Here is a 22,207-nt window from a genome sequence, read left to right as displayed (position 1 = left end):
TGCGGGTGCAGGCAGCGATCGGTTGAAAAGCATGCATTTGGTTTTACTCGCGTTTAAGAGCAGTTGGAGGCCACGGAAGGAGTGCTGTATGGCATTGAAGCTCGTTTGGAGGTTAGATAGCACAGTGTCCAATGACGGGCCGAAAGTATATAGAATGGTGTCGTCTGCGTAGAGGTGGATCAGGGAATCGCCCGCAGCAAGAGCAACATCATTGATATATACAGAGAAAAGAGTCGGCCCGAGAATTGAACCCTGTGGCACCCCATAGAGACTGCCAGAGGACCGGACAGCATGCCCTCCGATTTGACACACTGAACTCTGTCTGCAAAGTAATTGGTGAACCAGGCAAGGCAGTCATCCGAGAAACCGAGGCTATTGAGTCTGCCGATAAGAATATGGTGATTGACAGAGTCGAAAGCCTTGGCGAGGTCGATGAAGACGGCTGCACAGTACTGTCTTTTATCGATAGCGGTTATGATATCGTTTAGTACCTTGAGCGTGGCTGAGGTGCACCCGTGACCGGCTCGGAAACCAGATTGCACAGCGGAGAAGGTACGGTGGGATTCGAGATGGTCAGTGACCTGTTTGTTGACTTGGCTTTCGAAGACCTTAGATAGGCAGGGCAGGATGGATATAGGTCTATAGCAGTTTGGGTCCAGGGTGTCTCCCCCTTTGAAGAGGGGGATGACTGCGGCAGCTTTCCAATCCTTGGGGATCTCAGACGATATGAGTGTGTACTAGGACTGACCATTTATTCGACTGGTCGATTGTTTAGTCGATGGGCTGTTGGTCGACCGAGATTTCTTTAGTCGAGCAGTACTAAAAATATTTTGCAAATAACGTTGTAGAAGACACCTGTCTGAGTGGACTGAATCATTGTGGAGGCCGTGGGGATGGCACAGTCCATCACTCTAAGACATGTTACTGAAATTGTACACTACAGTTCAGAAGTTGGGTCACTAAGAAATGTGCTTGTTTTTGAAAGAAAAGCTTATTTTTTGTCTATTAAAATAAACAATTTATCAGAAATAGTGTAGACATTGTTAATGTTGTAAATGACATCTGTAGCTGAAAACGGCTGATTTTTATGGAATATCTATAGGCTTACAGAGGCCCATTATCAGCAACCATCACTCCTGTGTTCCAATGGCACGTTGTGTTAGCAAATCAAAGTTTATCATTTTAAAAAGGCTAATTGATCATTAGAAAACCCTTTTGCAATAATGTTAGCACAGCCGAAACCTGTTGTTTTGATAAAGAAGCAATAAAACTGGCCTTCTTTCGACTAGTTGAGTATCTGGAGCATCAGCATTTGTGGGTTAGAGTGTCTAGTTTGAGAAACAGATGCCTCACAAGTCCTCAACTGGCAGCTTCATTAAATAGTACCTGCAAAACACCAGTCTCAAAGTCAACAGTGAAGAGGCGACTTCGGGATGCTGGCCTTCTAGGCAGTGTTGCAAAGAAAAAGCCAGATCTCAGACCGGCCAATAAAAATAAAAGATTAGGACGGGCAAAAGAACAGACACTGGACAGAGGAAGATTGGAAAAAAGTGTTATGGACAGACAAATCTAAGTTTGAGGTGCTTGGATCACAAAGAAGAACATTCGTGAGACGCAGAAAAATTTAAAAGATGCTTGCCACCATCTGTCAAGCATGGCAGAGGCAATGTGATGGTCTGAGGGTGCTTTGGTGGTAAAGTGGGAGATATGTACAGGGTAAAATGGATCCATTACTCCATTTTGCAACACCCTGGCATACCCTGTGGACGGCACATAATTGGAGCCAATTCCCTCCTACAATAGGACAATGACCCAAAGCACAGCTTCAAACTATGCAATAACTATTTAGGGAAGAAGCAGTCAGCTGGTATTCTGTCTATAATGGAGTGGCAAGCACAGTCACCGGATCTCAACCCTATTGAGCTGTTGTGGGAGTATCTTGACCATATGGTACATAAGTGCCCATCAAGCCAATCCAACTTGTGGGAGGTGCGTCAGGAAGCATGGGGTGAAATCTCTTCAGATTACCTCAACAAATTTACAACTAGAATGCCAAAGGTCTGCAAGGCAGTATTTGCTGCAAATGGAGGATTCTTTGACGAAAGTTTAAAGTTTGAAGAACAATTATTTCAATTTAAAAAATGTTTTTATTCATAACCTCATCAACATATTGACTATATTTCCTATTCATTTTGCAACTCATTTCATGTATGTTTTCATGGAAAACAAGGACATTTCTAAGTGACCCCCAACTTTTGAACTGTAGTGTATATGGTTAAATAACATAAGAACAATGGTGCAACACTAATGGGGGAAAAAATTATTTAACAAACGCGCTTTGTCCCGCTTTGGATAGCGGATTGCCTTTTCCTAGACCATGTTGCCATGTGCATAATAGCAAAGCTAAACAGCATAATGGTGTGGAGAACAATGAGGTGGAGGCAGCAGCGGCGTTAGGAGACGAGAAAACAGCCCGTCTTAGTTGTCTAAGAAGTGATGAGGAAACCAACTTAATTAGGCCTATAATTAACAGCCTAAGTTAAAAATGTGCCTGGCTTTATAAATCATCCATATACAGCGCATTCAGAAAGTATTCAGACCCCTTGACTTTGCCACATTTTGTTACGTTACAGCCTTAATCTAAAATGTATTAAATATTTATTTTTTTCCCCTCAATCTACACACAATAAACCATAATGACAAAGCAAAAAGGTTCAGAAATTTTTGCAAATGTATTACAAATAAAAACAGAAATAGCTTATTTACATAAGTATTCAGACCCTTTGCTATGAGACTCGAAATTGAGCTCAGGTGCATCCTGTTTCCATTGATCATCCTCGAAATGTTTCTACAACTTGGGAGTCCACCTGTGGTAAATTCAATTGATTGGACATGATTTGGAAAGGCACACACACCTGTCTATATAAGGTCCCACAGTTGACAGCGCACGTCAGAGCAAAAACCAAGCCATGAGGTTGAAGGAATTGTGCGTAGAGATCCGAGAAAGGATTGTGTCAAGGCACAGATCTGGGAACGGGTACCAAAACATTTCTGCAGCATTGAAGGTCGCCAAGAACACAGTGGCCTCCATCATTCTTAAATGGAAGAAGTTTGGAACCACCAAAACTCTTCCTAGAGCTAGCTGCCCGGCCCAACTGAGCAATCGGGGGAGAAGGACCTTTAGGGAGGGGAACAAGAACCCAATGGTCACTCTGACAGAGCTCCAGACTTACTCTGTGGCAATGGGAGAACATTCCAGAAAAACAACCATCTCTGCAGCATTCCACCAATCAGGCCTTTGTGGTAGAATGGCCAGACGGAAGCCACTCCTCAGTAAAAGGCGCATGACAGCCCGCTTGGAGTTTGCCAAAAGGCACTTAAATACTCTCAGACCATGAGAAACCAAGATTGGCCTGAATGCCAAGCATCGTGTCTGAAGGAAACCTGGCACTATGCCTCCGGTGAAGCATGGTGTTGGCAGCATCATGCTGTAGGGACGTTTTTCAGCGGCAGGGACCGGGGAGACTAGTCAGAATCGAGGGAAAGATTAACAGAGCAAAGTGCAGAGAGATCCATCATGAAAACCTGCTCCAGAGCAAGTTTCAACGTCCAACAAGAAAATGCAGGAGTGGCTTCGGGACAAGTCTCTGAATGTCCTTGAGTGCCCGGACGTGAACACGATCGGACATCTTTGGAGAAAATAGCTGTGCAGCGACGGTCCCCATCCAACATGACAGAGCTTGAGGACCTACAGAGAAGAATGGGAGAAACTCCAAACACATGTGTGACAAGCTTGTAGCGTCATACTCCAAAAGACTCTAGGCTCTAATCACTGCCAAAGTCGCTTCGACAAAGTACTGAGTAAAGGGTCTGAATAATTATGTAAATGTGATATTTTCCACAAGTCAAATGTATTCCACACCATCCTTCCTCTTGACCTCCTGAGCAACCAGTAAACATTCCCGCCTCGAGTTTGTCACATTCTCTGCATTAATTTCGCAGTCACATGTGTTACGCTGTTCTGGGTTTGTTATAACCAATTTATTGGTGTGATTATGATATGCTATAGGTCAGGCCCTATTGGTCACGTGCATGCAATGCATACATGTCACACTTAGGGTTGAGGAAATCTGGAATGTTTTTCCCAAACAAATGATTTGGTAACAGAACTGTTCAGTCAGAAATGGCTGTAATTATGCTGCATCTTCAGCAGCACAGACAGCGTGATACACTGTTGATGTTCTGTGGTGGTCGCTGCAGCAGGGATGAGAGAGAGACAACGGGTGCTAGTCACAGTTGCTTGCAGTCTTTCTTATTTTTTAAATTATTCTATTTTTTTTTTACACAGCAAGTCTGAGTCCGGTCCAACACAATCAAATCAATTGCGGTCGGACTTCCTCTAGTCATGTGAGTCTTAAAGCATCAGACAAGCTCTGTGTTTGAAATAGTTAAGCGCACTGCTAGTTGATTTGACTAAGACACCGGATGTATCTATATATGGAAAGATGCGCATATAAATATGGTGACCAAAAAGAACAGACGAAAGAACAGACGACTATCGGTTGGCCAAGGTAAAAAAATATATATTAACAAATGTCGGGGTTAGCCTCGCTTGCGAAACGGTTTTCAAAACAGATATATGCTGATATTCCCCTTATCATTCATAACAGCAAGAAAGAATCTTTCAAATAAAAAAAGATGCATTTACTGTAGTAGATTAGCACAGATCCATATGCTTTGTGTGCCTCCAGTTGACAAACTGCACTTCCTCTCCATTTACACTGACACACAGGTGTTCAGAGCATGCTAGATAGCCAATTAGCACAGGTGGCAGTCTACAAGCGCTGCAACATGGAGATATGGCTGTGTGGACACACTAACCTTATAAAAAGATGTGTAGTAATTTGACCTTTATTAAAATATTTCTCAATGTTCCTTATGTTTCCAAAACCGTAACGCAAGCTTTGTGTTTTAATGTTCAGAATGAGCATCAGGGCTCTAAACAAAACTCCACCGGCCAGAAGATACTATCTTCAATAGGTGCTATAGGTAGTTAGGAGAAAGCTAACCCATTCATAGAGGCGAACTATAAGTCTGTACCATACATACAGTCAGTGAATACAGAAGCTTCAGAAATATCGGGTGCAAACGAGAAACAAAACGTGAACTCCATACCTCAAGAATGGAAGACTCAGAAAGGCTGTGCCTAAAACTTTTAAAAAGTATTTATTAAAATGCTTAAAACACATGAGTTAACCACTCAAGCGTTGTCAGCAGAAAGGGGAAATTGAAGCAATACGCTAAGACAGAAATAGTACACAACACAAAACCATAACTAGGTCCATCACTCTAGGTGAACCAATTCATATCTATCAGGCGATGTAGCTTAATATTTTTTCTAAAGTGACATCACTACATAGCCTAGTAACCTGTGGTTTAACAGCCATCTCCACTCACTTAAAAATACAGTGAATTATTGATTAATTGCAATGCTGAAGATGAAAAGACCAGAGACAGATAGGTGGTTGGGGTTGTGAGATCGATCCAGTGTCTCTCCGTGTGTCGCCATGACAGGGTGCATGAGAAGGAACAATACATAATACAGACGGGGTAGTAGAGCGCTGCTTCAAATGAACCCAAGGACATACAAGCAGGAAATGGAATAGAGAGGAAGGGTATTTTGGTCAGGGAGAGACAAGCAGACAAAGCCTCTAAGCACTCCACCAACCACACCCTAAAGATGCAGATCCCAATAGAGAAACAGTATGCTCCATGATTAGGTGAGTCGTTGGTGAATAACAGAATGCTACGACATGTTGCAATCAATGTAACATTTATCTTGTCTGTGTCCCAGAAGAAAATGTAAAAATAGAAAACTGTCCCTGAGGAACCAGATAGTCAATAAGTTAGACTTATCAGGGTACTCTGCAATCTGTGGAGAAAATAAAAGAACCTGCTCAGTTATAATATATATGGAACTGGTAAAGTGTGTGCCCCTATCTTGTTGAAGATACAACCATGTGTCCACTGCCTATCTACCTGAATGTGTGAGCGTACAATGTATGTGTGTTTCCAGCCTCTGTATGTCTTGTGACACTAATTGGTCGGTCATTTCTGTATGCCTCAGCAAATGACAGAAGTCCTTAGTTTGAACATGCTTATTTTACACACAAACCTAGCATGGCATAGCACAAGATTCAGAACACACTGGATTCCTGTTATTAGTCTCAGTCTATAAATATTGTTTATGCTCCCAAAAGCTACACATTCTCCACAAGGATCGGCAGTGACATATGGGCCTATAAATACATGCATTCTCTGCACAGTCAAAACCAAAAATGGCACAGAGCTTTGTAGCACTTCCATGGCGTGCAGGGATGCAGATAGGCAGAAAATGGTAAAATAGGGTCTGGCAACTGAACAGAGCCACATCCTAAAATGCAGGCCTGTGCATCTAAGGAACTTCCACACCCATATTAAGGAAGGAGAACTGAGCTATAACGCATCTGCAGTATGCATGTACAATATAAAACATGGTAGGATTTATAGCATTGTGAACTGAATAAAATTAAATGCGTCATTAACTGCATCCAGTTCAAGATCCTCAAGAAGCAACAATGATAATATCAAATTGTATTTGTCGAATAAAACAGGTGTAGACCTTTGTGAAATGCTTACTTACAAGCCCTTAACCAAAAATGCAGTTAGGAAAATCCCTTAAAAAAGCAAGCGATAAGAATAACAAATAATTAAGGGGCAGCAGTAAACAATAGCGGGGCTATATACAGGGTGTACTGGTACAGAGTCAATGGGTCAATGTACAGGGGGCACCGATGTTGAGGTAATTATGTACATGTAGGTAGAGTTATTAAAGTGACTGTGCATAGATAATAACAGAGAGTAGCAGCAGCGTTCCGGGGGGGGCAATGCAAATAGTCTGAGTAGTCTTATGGCTTGGGGGTGGGTATAAGCTGTTTAAAAGCCTCTTGGACCAAGATTTGGCGACGGTCAGCTTGGCCCCGATCAGGATGTTCTTGATGGTGCAGCTGTAAAACCCTTTGAGGATCCATGTCAAATAATTTCTCCTGAGGGGGATTAGGTTTTGTTGTGCCCTCTTCACAACTGTCTTGGTGTGCTTGGACCATGTTAGTTTGTTGGTGATGTGGACACCAAGGAATATTAAGCTCTCAACCTGCTCCACTACAGCCCTTCGATGAGAGTGGGGGGGGTCCTCCCTTTCCTGTAGTCAAAACTCATCAGGTCTCCGACCTCCTCCCTATAAGCGATCTCATTGTTGTCGGTGATCAGGCCTACCACTGTTGTGTCATCAGCAAACTTAATGGTGTTAGAGTCGTGCCTGGCCGTGCAGTCATGGGTGAACAGGAAGTACAGGAGGGGACTAAGCACGCACCCCTGAGGGGCCCGTGTTGAGGATCAGCGTGGCAGATGTGTTGTCATAAAGTCCAGGATCCAGTTGCAATGGGAGGTGTTTAGTCCCAGGGTCCTTAGCCTAATGATGAGCTCTGAGGGCACTATGGTGTTGAACACTGAGCTGTAGTTAATGAATATCATTCTCACATACAGTGGGGCAAAAAAAGTATTTAGTCAGCCACCAATTGTGCAAGTTCTCCCACTTAAAAATATGAGGCATGTAATTTTCATCATAGGTACACTTCAAATATGACAGACAAAATGAGAAAAAAAATCTAGAAAATCACATTGTAGGATTTTTAATGAATTTATTTGCAAATTATGGTGGAAAATAAGTATTTGGTCCCCTACAAACAAGCAAGATTTCTGGCTCTCACAGACCTGTAACTTCTTCTTTAAGAGGCTCCTCTGTCCTCCACTCGTTACCTGTATTAATGGCACCTGTTTGAACTTGTTATCAGTATAAAAGACACCTGTCCACAACCTCAAACAGTCACACTCCACTATGGCCAAAACCAAAGAGCTGTCAATGGACACCAGAAACAAAATTTTAGACCTGCACCAGGCTGGGAAGACTGAATCTGCAATAGGTAAGCAGCTTGGTTTGAAGAAATCAACTGTGGGAGCAATTATTAGGAAATGGAAGACGTACAAGACCACTGATAATCTCCCTCGATCTGGGGCTGCACGCAAGATCTCACCCTGTGGGGTCAAAATGATCACAAGAACGGTGAGCAAAAATCCCAGAACCACACGGGGGGACCTAGTGAATGACCTGCAGAGAGCTGGGACCAAAGTAACAAAGCCTACCATCAGTAACACACTACGCCGCCAGGGACTCAAATCCTGCAGTGCCAGACGTGTCCCCCTGCTTAAGACAGTACATGTCCAGGCCCGTCTGAAGTTTGCTAGAGAGCATTTGGATGATCCAGAAGAAGATTGGGAGAATGTCATATGGTCACATGAAACCAAAATATAACTTTTTGGTAAAAATTCATCTCAATGTGTTTGGAGGACAAAGAATGCTGAGTTGCATCCAAAGAACACCATACCTACTGTGAAGCATGGGGGTGGAAACATCATGCTTTGGGGCTGTTTTTCTGCAAAGGAACCAGGACGACTGATCTGTGTAAAGGAAAGAATGAATGGGGCCATGTATTGTGAGAATTTGAGTAAAAACCTCCTTCCATCAGCAAGGGCATTGAAGATGAAACGTGGCTGGGTCTTTCAGCATGACAATGATCCCAAACACACCCCCCGGCAACAAAGGAGTGGCTTCGTAAGAAGCATTTCAAGATCCTAGAGTGGCATAGCCAGTCTCCAGATCTCAACCCCATAGAAAATCGTTGGAGGGAGTTGAAAGTCCGTGTTGCCCAGCAACAGCCCCAAAACATCACTGCTCTAGAGGAGATCTGCATGGAGGACTGGGCCAAAATACCAGCAACAGTGTGTGAAAACCTTGTGAAGACTTACAGAAAACGTTTGACCTCTGTCATTGCCAACAAAGGGTATATAACAAAGTATTGAGATAAACTTTTGTTATTGACCAAATACTTATTTTCCACCATATTTTGCAAATAAATTCATAAAAAAATCCTACAATGTGATTTTCTGGATTTTTTCCCCTCATTTTGTCTGTCATAGTTGAAGTGTACCTATGATGAAAATTACAGGCCTCTCTCATATTTTTAAGTGGGAGAACTTGCACAATTGGTGGCTGACTAAATACTTTTTTGCCCCAATGTAGGTGTTCCTTTTGTCCAGGTGGGAATGAGCAGTGTAGAGTGCAATACAGATAGCATCATCTGTGGATCTGTTGGTGCGGTATGAAAATTGGAGTGGGTCTAAGGGTTTCTGGGATAATGGTGTTGGTGTGAGCCATGACCAGCCCTTCAAAGCATTTCATGGGAACAGACGTGAGTGCTACAGGTTGGTAGTCATTTAGGCAGGTTACCTTGCACAGGGACTATGGTGGTCTGCTTGAAACATGTTGGTATTACAGACTCAGACAGGGAGAGGTTGAAAATGTCAGTGAAGACGTTTGGTCAGCATGCTCGGAGTACATGTCCTGGTAATCCGTCTGGCCCAGCGGCCTTGTGAATGTTGACCTGTTTAAAGGTCTTACTCACATCAGCTGTGGAGAGCGTGATCACAGTCTTCCAGGACAGCTGAGGCTCTCATGCATGTTTCAGTGTTACTTGCCTCGAAACGAGCTAAGTTATTTAGCTCGTATGGTAGGCTTGTGTCACTGGGCAGCTCTCGGCTATGCAACGCAGCCTCGTCTGGCAGTTGCAGAAGAGTGGACTGCCTCCCATTGAAATTAATGGACTTTTGCCAGATGCAGACTGTTTATAGCAGTAAATATGCACTGTTAGGGCTCTGCATAACTAATGTAGGGGCCTGATCATGCTGCTCAGCATAAAGTCAATTCCGAGTGGCATGACATGAACCTCTCTCTCTCTCTAAATTACTTTATTTGCCTCATTTAGTAGACGTAGCTATTTAGACCCCTCTATAAAGCACAGAGAATAGTGTGTATGTAGCAGATGAAACCACGGACGAAAAATGTCTGACAAATCTAGATTTTTAAATGGTGAAGTACGGGTTAAGGTCAGGTAAGGACGTCCCAAACATCCCAGATAGCACTAACCATAGAAACTCACTGTGGTGCATTTCCACACATTGTTTACCCAAAAGGCTCAGACTTTTCTGTTTCCATCTATGGTCCGGGAACCTGTGTCTCATTGGTCCATGGCTCTGGTAGATCTGACTGAACTTTAACACATTCTCACAACTGTTTTGATTATGCAGAGGTTGTTGCTGCTCGTCACATAACCTCACTTTCAGCCCTAGCTAGGGATATAATTTCCCTAGTATAACATAAAGGTGTATACACTAGTGTAACACTGGTGTTACAGTCGAAAAGCAGCATTGAGGACTTGCAGTACACAAGAACAGACATGATTTCTATAATATTACGGTAGCCTACAAGCTACTTCTTATCTGGCTTATTTATCAACATGGCTACATAAAAACATTTGCACGCATACACCAGGTTAGCTATCCAAAAACTATGGTGTTGGCTACATAAAGACGGCTCTATCCATCTTTATATGGTTGTAGCTAGCTGCCACCTAGCGAGCTAACATTAGCTAAACTGGGGGTGGTAACGTTAACGTTATGCCCCCCTGACCCTTGTTGACTCCAGCCACAGAGGGGCCTGGCTAAATGTGTTAAAAAAATACGAGGAGCTAACGTTAGTGTAATTAACGTCAGCTGGGAAACAGTTTTGGTGGTTAACTAGGAAATGTATATGTAGTTACATGTTCAATAAATGGTGGTAGTCTGGCTAACGTTAACTTGCTAATACAGTGAGTTATGCTAGCTAGCAAACAAAGGGTCAAACGGGAAGGCAGACGTACCCCCTAACCGTTAGCCAGCTAGCTATGCGCCTGTCAACAATGAGGGTTCGTTTAGCCACAGCCACACGCGGAATGGCAATAAGATAATAAAAAACGGTATTTCGTTATTACGGGCTCAATGCATGTATTTATTCCATTGTTAACATGTTGGCAATTTAATGCTGGAGCACTCCCTGCCAGCTAGCGTTAGCGGGCTGCGTGCAGTGCCAACCAGACTCGGTACAATCTTTGTTCGGTTGCCGACTGTTGTTCGTCTACCCTGTCGCACAGGGGCTGTCAGTACATTACACAATTACAACTAATAATTAGTATATTACCATGCGAGCCGCCTCAGCCCACGTGCGTTCCTTCTTTCTCTTCTGTTTGTCCTTCATTTCCTCCCTCTAGTAGCTAGCTATCCTCTCTCAGTTGCTCCTCCAGCAGCAGTTGCGATAGCTTCAATGGGTCAGGAAACGCCGAACTAGCAAGCTACGTTAGCTGAGCGGTTTCTCTCCGTTTCGATAACTTAGCCTTCCCACCACGCAGTTGCTCGTTTTCTCGCTCGTCCTGTGCTCGGTAGGCACGTCCCTTGTTGAGCTAATTCATTTATATAAACTATTGTTGTTCTAGTCTAGTGCACTGTAACGTGACAGAAGGCTCATGAGAAGCTATCTAGTAAACACGTACGGGGAGCGCAGTAACGAGCGAACCCTAGCAGCTACGAGCGCCTCTCGTCTGTTGAAGCTACATCTGCTGCAGGAAAACCTCACTTTGGAATGCAAGGCGGAGAGAACACAACAACGAGGTCAAGGGTCAAACACACTGCAGGAACGCAACACAAAACAACTCTCCCCACCCCCTCTCTATGTAGCCACTCTGCTACAAACCAACGCTAGTGGGAAGGAAATGACGGAGAACAAGACATTGTGGCTCTGTATCTGCAAAATGAGCCACAATGGCGTCAACATGTAACCTGCCAGAGATCTACCTGAATAAAAAATATGGAAGAATCTAAAATCAGATACCACGTTTCGATAAAAAATTACGTCAATTCCAAAATTGTACTCATAGGCTACTCACATTACATACCATAAGGGAACATACTGCTGCAGTGTTTACAACAAATGCGTTCTGATACCTGAGTATAGTCTATAATGCATACAGTACTGATAATAATGATTGCCGTGTCCCAAAACGAAGTCACACAGAGAACATCCACATTAAAACATACATATATTCACCTTAATAAAATAGGTATAACCTGTAATTTCAACAGCCTGATCCCGACACATTGTTTTGTAAACTGAGGTATGGGGCTAAGGAAATGTCACCACATTTGTGGATGGAGCTATGAATGCAAACCTGGACAGAGTTTGTGAGATTGACATGGTGATATAGTTGGAAGCTATACGTTATAGAAGAAAATTACAAAAACTTGAACAGTAGGCTATTGCAAACTTACTCCACAACTAATGCAACCTAAATCCATGTTGCTAACAGTTCAACAAAGTTCTTCATCGAGGAACTGTTTGCAACATGGATTTAGGTACTATTTCCAGATTTTGACCAGCAAATTAGATGGAAAAGATGAGCTTCCTCCATCATCTTCTCTTCTTATATAGTATCATGATATGGGGCCCATAATGTCATATTGTCATAAGTGTTCAAGTTTAATATGAAGTATAGTATCGCATACTAGGTCAATCAGTGTTGGTGAACCGTATTTAGCAACCACAGCGAAAGTTTGTCAAAGCGGTGTGTCTGACGTCACACTCCCATAATGCACGCGCTCTGAAACTCCAGCGCTGCACTGGAAAATCCAGGCCCTGAAAATAATAAAATAGTTTTACAAAATATCTCAGAGAAAAGGAACAAGAACCGATTCCCGAAAGTTTTAAAGGTACGTTTATGCCAATTTCTAACAGAAAAGTCCCAAATATAAGTCTGCCAGCCTGATAGTAAAAATCGACTCATGCCGAGCAACTTCGTGACATGAACTTGCTGAATTTCTTTTGCAGTTTTCAAATAGTAGTGAAATATGTATATTTCTGTTAATTACTTAATTACTATCTGTAATAATGAAAATCATAACTGTTCCGCTGGCGCTCACCAAATGTTCAGAATACAAAAGTGTTAAAAAAAGTTGTTTTTAATGTTCGTCCTTATCTTCGCACTACGTGCCACCATTACGTTTTTTCGATCATGAATTACATTAGCTAGTCTCGTTTATCGAGTTTTCTGTTTACTCTATATTCTAATTGACTAGCGTTGCGTGATTTAGATAGTCGTTTAAAAAACACATTTCTGAAACACATCATTAAAGATCATATACAGGTTGAGCAGCTCGAGTTGATGATTAACCATATGTTCGTTGTATTTAGACACTTGATTGGTTTTCAAGTGTTGCTAACATACCTTGTTTTACATTGTGTTGAGATCAGAGACGGTTTTGTAGTTAGAATTTTCTAATATAGAAAACCTTGGCTCATCATGCCACCCAATTTCCACAAGAGGGCACTATGACTAGAATATTGATCTGCAGCACTTGCACAATTATAACCATCGTTGTACTAAATCCTGAACTTCAATTTATTGCGACAGTTTTCATTTTTTCACCTGTGTAATTGCAAAATCCGAGGAACTCCATTACATTACAATTTCAAAGTAATTACTGAAGTACTATGTAATTACACTGTTACTACCAATGACCTATGTCTATGGTTATTACACAGGTATAGGTATGGGGTGTGTCAGGCACCAGCGTGACTGTGGGTAATTTCATCACACAACAACTATAGGCTGATCTGTGCTTATTTGTGCTTATATATAGGGCTGTAATCATGAAGAACTGCCATTCACATTCAACCCCTTCTCTGGCTGGTGTGGCTGGATGAGACCGGGAGAAGAACCACACAACTTACCCAAGAATTACCCTCTGGAGAGACACACACACACACACATACAACTCACACAAGCTCAGATAGGTTCATACACATCCAGTCCGAGCTTTAACGGCTGAGTGTTTGACTCCTCTCCTTTCATCGCCCAGGCCCTATTGGGTTGCTATGGCAGCTGCTGCTGCAGAACCACCCCATCTGATAGAAGCTTGTACTGGAAAGGGAGACAGGCGGACAGACCGTCGCCTGGAGAGAGTACGAAACACTCCACTAACAGCATTCAGCAGCACTCAACACCCCACTCTCCATTAAGGGTGGAGCCAAGGTTGTCAAGTTTGAAGGTCCTCTCTTAAAATACCCCATGAGTCTGCTCAGGCTTATGCTCCGTTGCCCTCTGCAGAAGACCCAGCGCTGTTCCCTCTGCTAGAAGATGTTCCAACAGAAGGAGCACCTGAAAAGCCACCTGCAGGCCCATGACGCCAACAGGCAGGTGTTCCAATGCCAGGAGTGTGGCAAACAGTACAGCACTCAGCTGGGTTACCGGCGCCACCTTCTGGCCACTCACACCCCCACCTCCCTCTCTGGTGAGCTCCATTTCCAGGAGGGAGAGCCCACCCTGCTGGAGCAGCTAGGGAGCCACACCGACAGGCCTCAGCCACTGGGGGGTGCCACCGACGCCATCAGGGAGAGGAAGTATTCGTGCGAGCGTTGCGACCGACGCTTCTACACCCGCAAGGATGTGCGGCGCCACGCTGTGGTGCACACGGGCCGCCGGGACTTCCTGTGCCCGCGCTGTGCCCAGCGCTTTGGCCGCAGGGACCATCTGACACGCCACCTGAAGAAGAGCCACGTCCAAGAGGCCACACCCACCACCCCCACAGCCACACCTGCCCCCACCACACCTGGCCCCGTAAAGGAGGAGCAGAGTCCTGTGTCATGTGGCATGGGGCCCCCCTCAAAGGAGCCCATAGAGACCTTCCCCATGGACATGTACAGCAGCTACCCCCTGCAGACCATGTCCAATCCAGGCATGGGCCACCACCACCATTCCCTCATGCAGGTTTCCCTGTCCACGGCCATGGGGGTGGGCCGCCACATGCCGGACCCCGCTCCCCATCCCCACCACCACCTTCCCCAGCCCCAGCAGCAACAGCAGCCTTATGGCCACATGCCCAGGTACCAGCATGGATCTACCTCATATCCCCACCCTGACACGGAGAGCTTTCTCATGGACCTGCAGAGTGGGCTGCCTCCACACCTGACCGCAGCCTCCTCCTCCTCTCCTCAGAGGGAGGTGCTCTCAGAAGCCCAGGGTGGGCCAGGGGCCGGGGACCCCCACATTCTGTCCAGGAGCCCCGCTCTCTCCTCGGCCGAGTTGTCATGCGCTGCTAACATGGACCTGGGTCCTCTCCTGGGCTTCCTGCCGTTTGGCTTGCCTCCCTACAGTGCTCATATGAGTATGGGAGGTCTGGTGATTGGCTACCCCTCTAGCTCCACCTCCACTGAGCCGCCCTCCTCCTCCAGTCCCCTGCCTTCTCAGGCCCCAGCAGGCCTTACCTTCCTGCAGCCTCCACAACCGCACACACCCCAGGGTCCCGGAACCCACAACCACAACAACAACCAGCTACCTCAGGGGTTCAGCAACCCTGGAATGAGCACTTCCACCTCCCTACCTCGCTACTACCAGGCCTTTCAACAGTGAGCAGCCTGATACCATGTGACCCACGTGATCTAACACCAGGCCAAGGGACAACGTGGCACCGTCATTGGATTCCACCTTTTCAACAAGTCAGTTTGTCTGCCTCAGTCAACTGTTCCAGACAGCAGGTGTCCACATACTTTTCATCGTGTGGTGTATATGCTTTCAATCTGCTTGCATTTAAAAAAATATTTAAAAAATACATACATTTTCAGTCTTTAAAACGATGCTCATTAAGCTTTCGGTGGCAATAATTTCCATTATGACGTTGAACACAATGAACCACCTCATCAGTATTACCTCATCCGATTAAAATAAACTTGAGCAGAAGGAGAATAGGGGGAGTGTCTTTTAGCAACCCAAATGTTGTTTTACTGAAACCTGTTAGAAATAGGCCAAGTGGTTGCACTTTGGAAAGATCGCGTCAGGTCTATACAATGTGGACATAAGTGCTACATGACACCTGCCACTCATCTTGATTTTTTTTTTTCAACAATGTGATTTACTTTGATGACAATTGTTATGCTAGATATATAACATCAGTTTGCATAACATTGTACTTTTGTGTCATCATGTAATGCTTATTTATACAAAAACTAGACACGTTTAATTTTTAAGTTACTTTAAAGAAGTTTCCTCTACCCAGTACCCCATTCCACTTATTTGGTCTGTTCCAGACAGTTTTAGCACACTGGTTCAAGTAATCAAGGGCTTGATTATTATTATGAACTGGGTGGTTTGAGCCCTAAATGCTGATTGGCTGAAAGCCGTGGTATATCAGACCGTATTCCACGGGTATGACACATTTATTTACTGTTCTAATTACATCGGTAACCAGTTTATAATAGCATTAAGGCACCTCGGGTTTGTGGTAAATGGCTGATATACCATAGCTAATGGCTGTATCCAAGCACTCCTTATTAAGTCGTGTATAAGATCAGCCTTGAACCGTGGTATATTGGCCATATACCACACCTCCCCAGGCCTTATTGTTTAAGTTGACGTTTTAAATCAGCTGTGCGTGTTCTGGTATAGACCAAATAAGTGGAATTGCAGGGGGTACTCGAGAGGTTTGGCAAACACCTCTTTAGAGAGTTTTACTGAAATGGGTTTCATATTACTGCATATCATTGACTGTATCCTGTATTCAGTGAAATGTCGCACCGATGTCTTAAAAAATGCTACTGTTGTGCCTCTTGGATGCCTACTCTCGACTGTGTTAAAGCACTTATGACATTATGAAAGGAGAGAATTGATGTCTTAAAAAATGTTTTGTTCCTTTTACCTCAACAACATGCTCTCCTAGATGAACAGCTAAACAGAATGATGTCCTGTGGGGTTAGGGTAGGTCTATATCTTTCCAATTTACTTTGGCTCTGAGTTGTGCCATTAGATCTAAAGTGAAAATGTAGGTTTTATGAATCTAGTTGCTTTTTGTTGTTGTTGATACAACATACAGTGATATTAATTGACCCATATTCTTTCTACCTCTATACTATTATAGTATATGTTTTTTTTTCTGCCATATTCTGTCACCGGTGTAATCTAAAAATATAACAAGGAGTGTAACAAGCAGTACAGAAAATGTTGTATAACATCTCCTTGAACATTCTCTTTTACCAGTTCTCATGTATTATATCCTATCCTGATATGTAGATCTCTATTCCACACCCATGTTTATTTTATACTTGTTTGCCGCATTCCAGACTGACTACATTGCAGATGCCTGCCAGATCTCACAACACCTGGATAGGTGTTTTAAGATATCTGCCAACCACATCATATGATATAGCAATCTGATGCCCGGCTGTACAGTCGATGACGTAACATGCCACCATTGGTTGATGCAATGCACCTGTCTGCAATGTAGTCGACCCGGAACGTGACCGTTGACTACCTCAGAAAAGAGCAACTTGTTACTCTTCATATTATTGTGTAGAGTTTATTTTTTGTCAGTTCAACGAACGCACACTTTAGTACTAGATTTGTTTTGAGGTTAGCTTAGCATATTGACGGAAGGATGTTAGCACAATAATTAAGTTCCCATTATATTATGTTAAATGGTGATTTTGTTGTATTGAATTGCGGTGTTGCCTGCAGTAAAATGAGCTACTATTTAGGCAAACATCCCCGTTAGCTCTTAGGACTACCCTCTTGCTGTTAGTACCATCACCCTGTAGAAGAAGTTACAAAATAAGAATTGCTCTTATCATATTATCTTTGAAGCATTTTCTTATTGTCAGAATGTGAACATTAAAGTACCACATAGATTGATTGATTTTTCACTATGGAACACATTTCCTCTATAGGTGTAATGTCATTTGTTTTGGCATGAATTTGCTTCCATACATTTCCACACGAAAAAGTACAAATATTAAAGAACATTTATGTACATTTTACGAGTCAAATAATGTAGCGTAGCCACTATTTAATCACACACCAGTTTATTTTACACAGACAGACCAAGATGAGGATCTTCTGACTGATTGTGAGGGAAGTCTTTATAGGAATGCAGTCCAACGGAAGAGGTCAGAAGCACATTTACAACATACAAGGCAAGGCAGGAATCTTCGTTGCATCTCATCAACTGGTAGACCAGAATCAATTTACATGAAGTTGATTGCAGTGCAAAGACGATAAAACTACTGTAATGTAAACAATATATCTCCTAACCACAAAATGAACCAGAGTAACGTGTGGTGTAGGAAATCTGTTGAACTGATGATCTTCCATAGTCTCTTCGCCAGGTATTTCTTCAGTAGGACCTGGGACTTCAGTACTATATTGCTGCCCTTGGCCTTCTCTGCAATGTTGTTGAGCCACGGGCGTCTTAGACACTGTGCAGCACTTATTCGTCCTCTGGCCAAACAGGGAAACGGGTAGAAGTATTACAATTAAACTGTAATAATCACATACTTTTGTTAATGTAGTGTATATTAGACTCGCAGCATATAAGTGATGACCCCTAAGGTCCACATCTGTGGGGAAGGACACAAAGTCAAAGTTGACCACCTCTGGGGCCAGAAATTCAGGGGTTCTAAAATTGACTCAGAGCCTACCCGTGACCTGTATCTGATTCCCAGGAAGAAAGAACATTCATTTTCAAGGTTACCTTTGAGAGAGCTACTCAAAATAAAGCCCCCAACACACACACAGCTGTGCAGAAAGGAGGGATTACCTTCTGACCAGCCCAAAGTCGATAATCTTCACCTGATGGCCAGTGTGATTCACACAAAGGATATTCTCCGGTTGTAAACATTGTAGTGGATAAAAGAACCATTGATTACTTTTCATGACACCGACACATGCATGAGTGCCTCTTTGATTCATGGTGAGTGACCACGCAGTGCTTCATTCAAGTGGTGATTAAAATGTGTCTTGTCATTTGTGACAGTTGGTGGTGGGCCTTAAAATCTGGTTTGAGACGATGCATATCGAGACCACCATACTCACTTTCAGGCCGAGGTGGAGGACGTACAACTGATGCATGTAGCTGACCTTTTCGCAGATCCGCTTGGCAAACACCATGGCATCCACCTCGGTCGGCGGTGCACTCTCATCCACGATCCTTTCAAACAGCTCTCCACCCTCAACACTGCCACACACAGACAGCACGCTGACCAACTCCGCTGCTCCTTTCCCCTTTCCATTGTGTTCTTTTATTTGATGGATGTAATGCACTTTGTTTCGTCATGTATCCATATTTGGGATGATTCTGTCTACTGTATGTACAGTGGGGCAAAAAAGTATTTAGTCAGCCACCAATTGTGCAAGTTCTCCCACTTAAAAAGATGAGAGAGGCCTGTAATTTTCATCATAGGTTCCATTTCAACTATGACAGACAAAATGAGGGGGGGGAAATCTAGAAAATCTCATTGTAGGAATTTTTATGAATTTATTTGCAAATTATGTTGGAAAATAAATATTTGGTCACCTACAAACAAGCAGGATTTCTGGCTCTCACAGACCTGTAACTTCTTCTTCAAGAGGCTCCTCTGTCTCCCACTCGTTACCTGTATTAATGGCACCTGTTTGAACTTGTTATCGGTATAAAAGACACCTGTCCACAACCTCAAACAGTCACACTCCAAACTCCACTATGGCCAAGACCAAAGAGCTGTCAAAGGACACCAGAAACAGAATTGTAGACCTGCACCAGGCTGGGAAGGCTGAATCTGCAATATGTAAGCAGCTTGGTTTGAAGAAATCAACTGTGGGAGCAATTATTAGGAAATGGAAGACATACAAGACCACTGATAATCTCCCTCGATCTGGGGCTCCACGCAAGATCTCACCCCGTGGGGTCAAAATGATCACAAGAATGGTGAGCAAAAATCCCAGAACCACACTGGGGGACCTAGTGAATGACCTGCAGAGAGCTGGGACCAAAGTAACAAAGCCTACCATCAGCAAGGGCATTGAAGATGAAACGTGGCTGGGTCTTTCAGCATGACAATGATCCCAAACACACCGCCCGAGCAACGAAGGAGTGGCTTCGTAAGAAGCATTTCAAGGTCCTGGAGTGGCCTAGCCAGCAACAGTGTGTGAAAACCTTGTGAAGACTTACAGAAAACGTTTGACCTCTGACATTGCCAACAAAGGGTATATAACAAAGTATTGAGATAAACTTTTGTTATTGACCAAATACTTATTTTCCACCATAATTTGCAAATAAATTCATTAAAAATCCTACAATGTGATTTTCTGGATTTTTTTCCCTCATTTTGTCTGTCATAGTTGAACTGTACCTATGATGAAAATTACAGGCCTCTCTCATATTTTTAAGTGGGAGAACATGCACAATTGGTGGCTGACTAAATACTTTTTTGCCCCACTGTATGTCTCTGAATGTCTGTATTTTGTACTTTAGTGTATGCTGCCAGCAAACCAAATCTCCCCTCAGGAGATCAGTAAAGTATATTAATGAATTGTTAATTTATTGATCCCTGTTAAATTATATGTAGAATGTTGGGAAGCACTACAGTGTAATGGGAGTTCATGACAAGGAATATCAGAATGGAATATGAAGGAAGAGTACCAACTTACTATTCCAGAATTAACACCAGCTGGTGTTTGGCCTCAAAGACCTCATAGAGCTGGAGGATGTTGGGATGACTCAGCTGGTTCATTGCCTGCACCTCGTTATTCACATTTTTTCACAGGCAAATGTCAACATACAAATATGTACCTGTAAAAAATAAATATATGTATTTATGACATTTATCAACATGGTAAAAGTACATTTAACCATTCACACAATGAGGAAACCGACTCAAGTTAACTTAGCAGTGACAAGTGAGATGCTGTCCTAGGTAGTGGCTCGATGGGTGGGGCTTGGGAATTTCCCTGGCAGGTGTGGGGGCCCCTTTGCTCCAGACCTCAGTTTCAAGACAAAACAGAATAGTCTTCAATGGAAGTTGGACACATTTCCTACAAGCCTCTCATTTTCACAATAGCATGAGCATTGTTGTAACATTAACATTGAGAGAGCAAAATCATTGTAATTTATATCCACTTCACAGCTATTCATCTTTCAAATGCTGTTTGAAACTTTCATTCAGATGAATCACATGGCGTTGGTTGAGACATTGAAATACAACCTTTTTGAACTGTAGTGACCTCAGTCAAACTAAGTCTGAATAATGATACAATACTTCCATGTGTCATTGAACTTGTTACCTTTAGTCAGGCCCTCTAAAGTCCTCTGCATTTTACTCATCCTCTCCAAGTTGGTAGGCCTGATCACCGACAAAGACGAGACAGCCTATAGGGAGGAGGTCAGAGACCTGGCCGGGTGGTGCCAGAATAACAACCTATCCCTCAACAGGAAACTAAAAAGACTTGGCATGGGTCCTGAGATCCTCAAAAGGTTCTACAGCTGCAACATAGAGAGTATCCTGACCGGTTGCATCACTGCCTGGTATGGCAATTGCTCGGCCTCCGACCGCAAGGCACTTCAGAGGGTAGTGCATATGGCCCAGTACAGCACTGGGGCAAAGCTGCCTGCCATCCAGGACCTCAACACCAGGTGGTGACAGAGGAAGACCCTAAAAATTGTCAAAGACCCCAGCCACCCCAGTCATAGACTGGGCAATGGTACCGGAGTGCCAAGTCTAGGACAAAAAGGTTTCTCAACAGTTTTTACCCCCAAGCCAAAAGACTCTTGAACAGGTAACCAAATGGTTACCCAGACTATTTGGATTGTGTGCCCCCCCCACCCCTCTTTTACACTGTTGCTACTCTCTGTTTCTCATATATGCATAGACACTTTAACTATACATTCATGTACATACTACCTCAATTGGCCCGACCAACCAGTGCTCCCGCACATTGGCTAACCGGGCTATCTGCATTGTGTCCCACCACCCGCCAACCCCTCTTTTTACGCTACTGCTACTCTCTGTTCATCATATATGCCTAGTCACTTTAACCATACCTACATGTACATACTACCTCAATAAGCCTGACTAACCGGTGTCTGTATATAGCCTTACTACTGTTATTTTCAAATGTCTTTTTACTGTTGTTTTATTTCTTTACTTACCTACACACACACATACCTTTTTTCGCACTATTGGTTAGAGCCTGTAAGTAAGCATTTCACTGTAGGTCTACACCTGTTGTATTCGGCGCACGTGACAAATAAACTTTGATTTGAAGTTCTCTAGCGGCCTGGAACGGCCCAAAAGCTGTCTCTCTGTCGCCTCTCGCTGGCCGCTGTGCAGACTGCAGGTGGGGCAGATGGAGAAGGCGCTTATTCCTCTGGAGAGCTCATCCAA

The 22,207-nt window shown here is 43.5% G+C and overlaps 2 protein-coding genes and 1 long non-coding RNA gene across 3 annotated transcripts in view; 1 reads left to right on the top strand and 2 right to left on the bottom strand.

The window, feature by feature from the left end:
- Window positions 1–11,708, bottom strand: part of LOC115132018 (polycomb group protein ASXL1-like) — a 29,777-nt gene extending 18,069 nt beyond the window's left edge. Inside the window, 1 exon segment of the mRNA XM_029664183.2 lies at window positions 11,171–11,708. Within this exon segment, the coding sequence (XP_029520043.2) occupies window positions 11,171–11,227 (57 nt within the window). The 5' untranslated portion in view covers window positions 11,228–11,708.
- Window positions 11,709–12,615: 907 nt separating this feature from the next.
- On the top strand, window positions 12,616–17,702 carry LOC115132016 (zinc finger protein PLAGL2-like). The gene is made up of 2 exons (XM_029664182.2): window positions 12,616–12,732; window positions 13,663–17,702. The coding sequence occupies exon 2, from the start codon at window positions 14,160–14,162 to the stop codon at window positions 15,429–15,431; it is 1,272 nt and encodes a 423-aa protein (XP_029520042.1). The 5' UTR covers window positions 12,616–12,732; window positions 13,663–14,159; the 3' UTR covers window positions 15,432–17,702.
- Window positions 17,703–17,844: 142 nt separating this feature from the next.
- LOC115132017 (uncharacterized) lies at window positions 17,845–21,982 on the bottom strand. The gene is made up of 3 exons (XR_003864029.2): window positions 20,475–21,982; window positions 18,607–19,023; window positions 17,845–18,287 (listed from the first exon to the last, which is right to left on the bottom strand). It is a non-coding gene; the product is annotated as an uncharacterized LOC115132017 (long non-coding RNA).
- Between the last annotated feature and the right edge of the window lie 225 nt (window positions 21,983–22,207).

The sequence above is a fragment of the Oncorhynchus nerka genome, linkage group LG7 (assembly GCF_034236695.1).
Source record: "Oncorhynchus nerka isolate Pitt River linkage group LG7, Oner_Uvic_2.0, whole genome shotgun sequence".
Taxonomy (NCBI): Eukaryota; Metazoa; Chordata; class Actinopteri; order Salmoniformes; family Salmonidae; genus Oncorhynchus; species Oncorhynchus nerka.
This window is presented reverse-complemented; position numbering and strand designations above follow the sequence as displayed.

What these genes read in the sequence shown, in the direction of transcription:
- LOC115132016 (XM_029664182.2), top strand. Translation starts at nt 14,160, where the DNA reads ATGTTCCAACAGAAGGAGCACCTGAAAAGCCACCTGCAGGCCCATGAC.